Source organism: Morone saxatilis, unplaced genomic scaffold (genome assembly GCF_004916995.1).
Source record: "Morone saxatilis isolate NCDOM2014 unplaced genomic scaffold, NCSU_SB_2.0 Contig11, whole genome shotgun sequence".
Taxonomy (NCBI): domain Eukaryota; kingdom Metazoa; phylum Chordata; class Actinopteri; family Moronidae; genus Morone; species Morone saxatilis.
Window position 1 is genome coordinate 15,091,517 of NW_023339663.1, and position 10,424 is coordinate 15,101,940.

Consider the following 10,424-nt stretch of genomic DNA (forward strand, 5'->3'; position numbering starts at 1 on the left):
AAAAAAAAAAAAACTTACAATGTAAATACACTGTCTTGCCAAAACATACCAAGTATGAGTAAATGGTGAAATTTAGAGTATCCGTAACAACTAGGGCCAACTGAAAGAGCTACAGACATGCTCTGCCTATGACGCACATCATAAATTGCCTACAACAAACAACATGAGCTGAAAACCTTTGTGAGATGGCATAACTCTCGTTGATGGAGCACACCCTCCACTCTGATGCTCCTGTTCTCTTGATCTCCCTATCCCAGTCTGATGGACGGTCAAAAATGGGGGTCTGTAATCCTCCTCGAGGGGTGGAACCATTGAAGCGCTCTCCTGGAAATACAGATTCACTTTGAGGTTATATCTTGTGCATAATGCAGAAAAATTAAACCTGGTTAGTCAGATTTGGAATTCATTATTCCTAAATGTGGGTTGGGAGGACAGAATAACAGGTACTAACAGTTAGTTAAGAATAAAAAACATGTTATGTCTTTTACCAGTAAAAGAAGAAATATGGCATGCTATATGTGTACCTTTAGATTCATGGTATCGCCGCCCTTGATACTCAAAGCCAAACAGCAGTTGAAGATCAGCTGGATGGGAATAGTGGGCAATAGCAAGGCAAACCTAGAATAAAATAAAAAGCACTTTTATGGGACATGCATTACAATACAAGGAAAGCTGAATGGTGGTATCACTTAAACATTATCATGGCAAATTAGGCTTTTTAACTCAAGTTCACTTAGAGTGCTAAAACAAACTCTGAGGCCTGTTCTGTAACCATACCAACGCAACAACAAGTGAAACCTGGGAAGGCAAATGTCTAACTGACAGCCCGGTGCTCTGGGTTTACAGGACTGAATCTCTCTGTGGCTCCACTGGAGTCACACAAAGCAGTCCATTCAGTAGTAAAGCTGTGAATAACACAAGAGGACACAGAAAAAGTGTGTGTGTCCCTGCGTGTGTGTGTGTGAGTGCGTGGACGAGGCTGCTCCCAACTCTGTAATTTCCTATGGCAAAATAAGCTATTATAGGTTGGCTTAATTCCATATGTCACAAGGAAAAATCAAACAAAAAAGAACTGAGTCCAGTTTTAGGTTAACACTGTAATTACATACATGGTGTCCATAAATAAACTCACAAGGAGTGAGGGAGGGCAGACTTATTTCTGTCTCAGTGCTGTACACACAATCAATCTTCCCGTCTGTTGTATGTAACAGAGGACACAAAGTAAAAATGTAAATAAATTAAATAGACTTGTAACACACTGGCCTAAGACTGTTCACTGCAGTGCCATACTGTCATGCTGTTGGTAGCCAACTGAGCTGCAGGTATGTGCTGTGGAGCTCCAAGTCTTCCAACCCCTCCACAAAAATTGCTCCCAGATGACAGGGGAGGAGATCAGACATGCAATTTACTGCGTACATCCAAATTCATATAGGTTTCACTGGCACACTGTAAAGAGATATACAGCTGCCTAACTCTTATGGGTCATGTAGTGAGGCTACATGAGGCTTTGTGCACATAATTCACAAATACACATGTATGTCCAGGACTGTCCAGGAATGTTTTTACACATACACAAGTTTTTACCATAATCTGGCTTACATGAGCGTAGCGTGAAGTTTTTTCGTGCATTGTTTTCAATTTTTTAGCGATCGAGCTGTCCACAAAAAATGTCCATCGACCGGCAAAGGTCTTTCCAAGGTGAAAACGTCCTGGTTTGACTGTTTGTGCTACTAACATTTTAACAAAATTAACTAAACATGCCTGAAAATCTTGGTATTTCTCAATCTGGACCTTATTTTGCCCAACATGACTATACAACATCTTTTGAATTTGGTCTTGTACTGAGAGAGAGTGCTGCATTGTGCTGCTAAACAACATTATTCTTGCAGGCAATTACATATTCTCAAAGTGCGTCCATTAAAAGTGTTTTTGTCAATGACTGATTCAGATTTTTCCTGTCCATTGCCCCAGTTTCTGTGCTTATATTATTTTAGCTAAAGGAGAACGCCTCTACATGATTGGTCATAAGGATTTCCTTTAACTTCCTTTGTGTGCAACTATCTTCTGAAATCACCACGAGTCAGCCCCAAAATATCAAAACATTATAGCAATATAAACTGGTAAACCTAACTGAGTTACAGATCCATCAAACTAAGCTCAATCTGAAGAAAAAACATCTCTCCCATCAACTCGTTGCAGGAGATGACTCAGAGTCACGTTGCCAATTGTTCCAACAATCAGTCTCAGTTTCCTTTACCCTGATTGAGCATTGTTCTCAGTGTCTCTTATTCACTGTTTGGCTAATGGCCACACTGAAAATGTTTTTGAAAATTAGTCATTAGTCAGTTTGTATGATGTAAATATCCTTGTTGCTGAGGAAGAGGTCATAGCACTGAATCTGAGTGTATGCATATAGTAAGCTCACACAGTCAGGAAAGGAAAAGTTTAGTCAGCAACAACTAACAGTGAAATGGGCAGCGGAAACTGAGAAAAAGGGAAAGCCTAAACTCAGCAATTAGTCATTTGAAGGTATGGCACGAAGCGACCAGTTCAAGACACTACACACAGAATCTTTATATGATTCCTGTGACAGCAAGTTTGTTTTGGTTGCTTGTGAGAGTCTGAAAAGCATTAATATGATATATAAAAAGACCACCATCAACTCACTGGATTTGATATAAATCAAACTGGGAATATTCTGTACCACTCACCTTTTTGGCACTCTCAGGCCCAGCCTCATCAAAGCAGAACCGTATGATGCGCAGGTCTTTGCAGTAGAGAATGAGCTCTGTTGGGTTGAACTTCAACTTTTGGTTTGACCCCAACACTTTCTTCTTCCCCTTTGTATCATTTACTGAGAAGAACAAAGAAAAAATATGACTAGAAAACTTCCACTGAGGAAGATGGCAATTCATATGCAAGATTGGAAAACACTCAACACACACTTCTGCCAGGGGTGAATAACTGTCTTTTGTGTTATTCAAAGAATACAAAAAACGTCAAATTTCATAATGTGTCTGAAAAGCGTGACACTTTATATCAAATAAGACACAGCAACAAGAATTTGGCAACCAATAAAGAAAAACTGTGTGGCACATCAAAACACTGCTTTTTTGGTCAATATATTACATATGTAATATAATGTAGTTAATCCATCAATACATCATGTTTGGATTAAAGTTATAAGAACAGTGCTGCATTTATGCAGAACAATAACCCATGACCTTGACCTAAACATATACAGATCACATTTTAATTCCTGATGTAAACATGGCTTTGCAAACTCTGTAGCAGATTGTGTTAGAACACAAGCAATGGTTCCCAAAATATCAGGTTTCAGTACAGTCAAAACTTTCTGATACTTGATTTTATTGATATTACCAATCACTGGGCTCCTCTCATTACTAATGCTCCTATATTGTTACAAATTCCAAAATGATAATGTCGTCTTCAGTAGCCTAGTTCAAACAGGTCAAAAAGAAGCTGAGTAAAACAAAACCTCATGCTTCATCACTGCAACACAGCAAATCTTGTCCTGAGCAGTCGCCCTTGCAGTGTCAGCAAATGACAGCCATGCGATATATAAACAAGGCTAATCCCAGCCAGGCTGCACTGCCACTAATCACTGCTTTAGCTGTGACATCACTTGTTATCGGATTGCTGACCGTGAGAGCACAATAGACGAGACCAGTCACCCGAGCTATCAAAGATTAATGAGGGGCCCATCTAACTTTAATTCTGATTGTAGCTCACTCTTGTAACATGACAGAGTTAGGATGCTTGGTGTTTGTGGAAAAGATGGCCAAGCAATTATTCAATCAAGAGATTCGATTGAGAAAGCGATTAAACATCTGCTGAATATACTTTCACAATGCTTACATTATCTGTCTTTTATTTGTGCAGTATCATTAGGAAATGAATGGTTTGTGGTATTACGGCTACTGATTAGACAAAGTGATTGATTCCGGATAAACTTTGGGCGCTGGTAAAAAGATTTCCACATATGGAAGTCAATAGGTAAATGTCAATACGCTGACAATAACAAACCAGTAGAGTATTTAAAAAAACAAAACAAATGTTATTTTACAAATGTTGGCAGAAAATGTACCTGTTACTACTTGCTCCAGACAGGTGAGGGGGATGTCGTGCTCTCCAAGCAGGAGGTGGGACAACTTGGACTTCTGTGGTAAAAGCAAACAGCAAAAAAAGTATGTTAGACATCCTGTATTCTGTAGCCATTATATTACAGCGGTAACTCACTGAAATACTATCTCTAACACTAGTGGGTAGATCGAGTTGATGTGCTCAGGCTGAACAATGATCAAGTACCATTTTGTTATTATGAGAACAATCTTCCGCATAGTTGGAAATGACGTCTGTTCTCTCACTTCTTGTGCGATATCACCGACAATGTAGTGCAGGAAAGTACAGTTTTCCTTCCTCAGGCCAGATGCACTACACATACAAGTACTGCAGTATGCTGGTGGCACAAATGGATCTCACAAACAGAAAGCTAAAACTGGAGGCCGAGTCTTTTTTTCAAATGTAATACACGCGACACTTTAAAAGAACAGTATGAGGAAGTTAAAATGTGGTTTTGGCACCCAAGGCTCATAATGGCAGAACATCAAACCAACAGCATTATATTTTTACAGTTTATTTTTAACTACTGAGAATGGCTTAAAATTCAAAACAGCACAGTTTGACTGTTTTAAAGTCAGTCTACACAAATACCTGTTTTGGTGGGGCATCTTGAGGGATGAAGGAGACCTTAAAGTTGGTGCATATCAACTTCCCCCAAAGGTCATCCTGGCTGCTTTCAGCGCTGATGCATTTCCTCACAAAGTTCACCTCATTAACTACGATCTCCCCTGGTGACAATCGAGTGAGGAAAAAACAAACATGCAAGTGTAAACCCTACAGTGTGCAACTACAGTTCAATGAAGAATACAGACAGTGAAGACAAAAGAGACAAAGTAAGGAAAATCATTAATTGGCTTGACCTTCCGAACATACCGGCACTCAAATTTCTGCAGTGAATTTAGAAGCATCCTGTTACCAGGCTAAAAAGTACAATGTGCTATCCTTTATTCAATTAAATTCCAATAATCACACAAAAGATAACACATTTATTATTAATTAAGCCATCTATTATTAAATGTGTTTGTGGTTTAAATCATAAAATCTCACTGATATCCAATTATTAATGTGTATTAATATGTTTTCATAAAAATAAACTTAAAAAATAATTTCACTTATATATCAATAAGTATGTTATCACTTCCACTTATCTCATCTCGAATGCTGTTTTGTGAGAGTAGCATGACTGCGTCTGTGTTTCTGTATTTCTGATTCTGAAAACCAAAAGCTAAATGATCTGATAAAGCTGAAGCTTTCTGTTGAGCACAAAAAAGCCACAACATGTCCAAAGTTTCTGTGACAACAAGTGTGAGAGTAACGCCTTCACCTCTGCCACATGCAAGCCACATCATAGATTTTACTTGAGCTTTTAGGCTGACAAGGCAGCTTTTCATATTCTATCTTTATAAGTAACATGACCTTTGCCTCTTAACATGATCACTAAACGAACGGTTAGACAGGAATGTGGCTATAAAAGGTTTCCCCGGGGATTTTTAAAAGAGGAGAAGTGCAGCAGCAGGGTGGAGTCCTATAGACAGTCACATCAAAGGACTGCCTCAGAGCAGCATGCAGGAAACGTACAGTAAGCTGTTCATGAAACCTGGTCCTCTGATCAGCTCCAAAATCAAGATGGGAAAGGAACGACTGGCAGTGCTTCCTGGCAATGGATGGAAAGTTTGTTTTACAAGCCATTTAGCGAGTAGTCAGTTAAAATTGGAATGTCAACCTCGGCGGAAATAAAACAAACTTCACTGGAGTACAGCAGGTTTTTTTATAGCGGCTCTAGAAACCGTAAAAAGATGTAAAACTGACAACTACAATTAATTTATGGCTTAAGTCTTCTCTTTCTTTTATAGAGGACATCACTGTATATTTACTGCAAATAACACAACGTAATGCTATGCAAGGGTGTGTCCAACCACTCCCATGAGGCTCCCAAGTTAAATGCTCAGACCTGAAACCAAAGAACTCAATAAAGAGAAGGCTTTCCTGCTGCTCAAGTTCAGAGTTTCCCCATACATAGACACATACCTGTAAATATTTATTTATAAATAGTTATAGCAATAAATACAGTTATTTATAAACCGTTGTTTGACTAGTCTATTACTAAACATGCCCATGAATCCGTGCCACCGACCACCACGAGTAAATTCTCAACCTGTGGGAAACAGTTTATGAACTACACTTAAGACCTTGGCACCGTCATGGGAAAACATGCATTGATCCTTATTTAAAATCCAACGTAACTTCCTATGGCTGACACGTGGAGACACCAAGGCTACATCCACATTACTACGATTTTGTTTTAAAAAAACGGCTACGTTGACCTGTGCTGCAAAGAGCACCAAACTGCTGCTCACGCAAATGTCACTGGCAGGGTGATGTTTCTGAATCCTCAAGAGAGGGTGCACTCGCATCGTGAGAAAACCGACTGAACAAAAGCCTGTTACAGCACCTGCACTGATGGTTCAGATAAAGGGAGGCACTAATTGACAAATGCATTGAAGTCTGAGAAACAGTTACAGATTGCCAGTGCTACGTGGGTTTGTGTTGAACATATTTATAGAAAGTAACACACTGAATAAGAATCTGATTATGTAAAGAAATTTGTAATAGTTTTTTTAATTTAAAAATGAGTTATTACAATTGCTGCAGAAGCCTGGGAAGGTAAAATTAAAAGTAGATACAAATAGAGAGAGGAAGGCACAGACACGCTCAGGAACTGGGGCAAAAAAGAAAGAGAAGTTTCTAACTAATTTAGCAACATCTTAGGCGATTATTCTTCTCTTTGCTTCCCTTTCTATTTGACATATGTTTTTTAATTTAGCAATGCTCCTTTCTGTTGACTTTACAGGAAATTATCATTTTCAACATCTCAAAAGCTATATTGCTAATTTAAACATATGACGGCACTGTATAATTGTAGATTGTGATGTTTTCACTCTTCTTATCTTGACAACAAAGATGATCTTGATGGATCTAAATGCTTTGTATCTTGTGTGGGGAAGATGAAAATGGTAAATAAGGAAGGATTTAAGGCAATAAAAAAGATTTGTTTTAGCTTAGGTTGAGACAGCGCAGCCTGTTTGCACGAGTTGAAATTCTTGTTAGACCCGTCCGATCAAACATTGTCAGCTATGTAAAACAAAAAACCGGATGACTTATTATCCAAGTGCACAAGATGAGCTTCATCCAGCCTTCCATGGCAAATTCTAGAGACTTTAAGACCACATAGGAAATGCAACATTTACCGACAGTGATGCAAACGAAAGTACAACATTCTCTATTTCAGAAGCTTTATGCTGAACTCTCACAGCCCGTTGCTGAGGTTGACTGTTTAATGCCTCAAAACAATCCCAGGTATCTACATTTTAGGGCCGACTAATTTTGAGAAAATGTTCCTGTTCCACCTCACCATACTGTGTTAAAAAGGCAATTTATTCAGAACAAACTACTCAGACACCTTTCTGGACAGTTTAGATGGGACTTACGATAAAAGCTATGAGTACAAAGACAGGTTATCCTGATAATCAAGCCTAGCTCCGATTTGACTATATTGTTTCATTGAAACACTGAAAGAAAAAAAAAGAAAAAAAGGTAAGCAAGTCAGGAACCAGACTAAAGACAATGCTTTCTCAAGTTAGTTAAACAATGACAAATTACAAATCTGTTTTCCAAAGTTAAAATCTGCTGCTTACTTAATGACGTTCTCCCTTTGCCCTTTGTCTGGTTTTTAACATCATGTCTAAATAAAATGTAAATACGCAAAGAATGTGTGATCTGCTGTTAACTTTTTATGGTGTCAACTATTCTTTGGATAAAGCAGAAAATAAACTTACCTTGAAGTAACTTAGGCTCCAACTTTTTAATAGGTGGTTCAATACTTCTACTCTTCACATCAGTCTAGAGTAGAAAAAAAAAAAAACAGAAGCCGCATCACACAGAGTTAGTTAAACTCCATCTCGTCAGATGATTAATGCATGAGGGCAATGATGTGTCCTTAATGGTGGAGGGCCTAGAAAATTATAACTTAAATGAGTCATTGCATAGTAAACAAAGCATGAAATATGAATTGCTTCCAAGTGTAGAACGAATTTAAAAAAAAAAGGAACAGACTTGCAAATTCCAAAAGGCCTAAGATTAAACTGTGGCTGCCCCATGACCACACAGGATATCCTCACAGCTGTCATGATTTTTTTTTGTTGAATTAATGTTGCATAAACAGTTACAACGTGCAGTTAGCAATGATAAGCCTGGTGCAAGCTGTTTACATTAAGGAAGAAACCAAAGATACACAGCTGTCAACTAATGCTATTAATACTGGACCCCCAAATACTGCGCACAACTGCAGACACAGTGACAAGCCACGATCATTTGGAGACTCATGTGTTTTTCGTTGCTGGCTCTGCCACAGGACACTCATTTCCAGTGAATGAATGACTATGAGGTTAAAGTGCTGACTTTCAGCTTTCAGAGTTGGGGTGGAAGTGTAGGAATCAGGCTTAAGTAAATCATTAAAATTCCCTCATAAATGTGCAATCACTGCAATGGTTTTTTTGCATTTAATACTAGCTTGGAAGCATGTATTTGGACACAAATATAAGTAATCAGGTTAACCTTGTTAACAGTTACCAAGACCAGAGCATGCATGACAATATGCTGCTGGTTTTAAACTAGAACCATGCTTTAAAAACTAAACGCCAATGGGAAAATGTTATACAAATACAAAACACTTCCCATCACTAATCTTGACCTTGCCTTTTCAAACACTGCTGTTTGTTTGGGCTGTTGCACCAGCGTCTGTAAGCAAAGCCTTTTGACTTGCTGTCTGGAGAAGTGCATACACCTGTAGGCAAAGCAAGGCTGATACGAGTCTATACCCACATTATTGCTGAGTAATTGGTCTCATTTTCAAAATGGTATCAACTTCCCTGCCCGGGTTTCAATTCACCAAATTAAAACAGGAGCAGGGAGACAATCTTGCTTCCTCCAGCCAGCAACATTTCACTTGACTTTAACTTTGAAGACACAAAGAGGGAGTTGGTTAAATGCTTTTAAACGATTTCAAACTCAATATTTGAACTCGTTGTGTCTTTTTCTGGCTCTCTCTTGCTTTTAATCTTCACCACACATCAAACATCAACTTTCCTTCCGCAACAGCCCAGTCACGACAACTGTAACAGCCCTAATTCATTTATACAATACTAATACTATTTGACACTGTGTCGTTATATCCAGTGCAAAGTTAACTCTTATGTTATCAGTAAATACATACCTGTACAGGAGGGAGATAACACTTGAAGGTTGGTTTCAGGGGCTTGACAGAAAACATTGTTTATGTCCGTCTAAAGGGGCGCCTCGGCTGCTGCCAGCGGAAAAAAACAAAACAACACAACCAAAAAAAAGAGGAGCTTTTAAGAAAGTTTAGATCAGCCCTTTAGCTGAGTAAATCCGAGATTTCCGCGTGTAAAATATTCATCGACACAGCCTGGACCAGCGACGACACTCCTCCATTTCGATGAGCGGTCAAGTTAGCAGATTGCGTTTAGCTGGCTGGAGGAAAAAAAGTTGACAGAAGTTAACGTTAGCTCGGCTAGTTAGCTACCTAGCACAAAAGTAGTACATGAAGTGTATTAACGCCGTCGCCACGCAGATATAAAGCCACGGAAACAATCTGGAGACGCCCGCTGTGTGTCTACATTTTCTTCCCACCTGTTACGGTATTAGTTTACCCCTCAAGTGACTTCCTGAAAGTCTTAACAAATTCAGCCAAACGCAGGACCCGATGCTGGAAAGGACTTCACGGCCATGTTTAAAAAGAGCCGAGGTCCCGCCCTACTTCCGGGCTCCGCTCTGGAGTTTCTTTCTTAAAACTTTAAGTAAAGCTGAGACTAAACGCTGCGCCCTAATCCAGCTGGATACCTGTAACTGTGCGTGATGGTGCCTGTTGATAACCTTGTGATTTTAAACACAAGACAACCTTTATTTTGTTAGCGTTCATCCAGTGCGCCACCCATGGACTACAACTCCCATGAGACACTGGGAGAATAGAGGCTCGCGGGTGTGTCTTGTTTTTTTTTTTTGTTTGTTTTTGTTTTTTTACAGTGCCTTTATTTTACAAAACATACAAACTCCTGTGGGAATAAACTCCATTCATAACACTGTGATTATACTCCACACACACAGGTACAGGTGAACTACAGACTGTACTCAAATAAACCAACAGTCTACAACTGAGCAATAGCAAATTAAGGGCACATAAAGGAAATAAAACTTATATTATG

The 10,424-nt window shown here is 39.0% G+C and overlaps 1 protein-coding gene across 2 annotated transcripts in view; it reads right to left on the reverse strand.

The window, feature by feature from the left end:
• mtmr10 (myotubularin related protein 10) overlaps window positions 1–9,968 on the reverse strand; it is a 17,102-nt gene extending 7,134 nt beyond the window's left edge. For both annotated transcript variants that reach the window (XM_035651701.1, XM_035651700.1), the window contains exons 1-7: window positions 9,416–9,968; window positions 7,980–8,043; window positions 4,735–4,871; window positions 4,109–4,181; window positions 2,712–2,854; window positions 525–618; window positions 177–324 (exon numbers count right to left, since the gene is read on the reverse strand). In XM_035651701.1, the coding sequence (XP_035507594.1) occupies window positions 177–324; window positions 525–618; window positions 2,712–2,854; window positions 4,109–4,181; window positions 4,735–4,871; window positions 7,980–8,043; window positions 9,416–9,472 (716 nt within the window). In that variant the 5' untranslated portion in view covers window positions 9,473–9,968. The remainder of the gene's footprint in view (window positions 1–176; window positions 325–524; window positions 619–2,711; window positions 2,855–4,108; window positions 4,182–4,734; window positions 4,872–7,979; window positions 8,044–9,415) is intronic.
• Window positions 9,969–10,424: the final 456 nt, after the last annotated feature.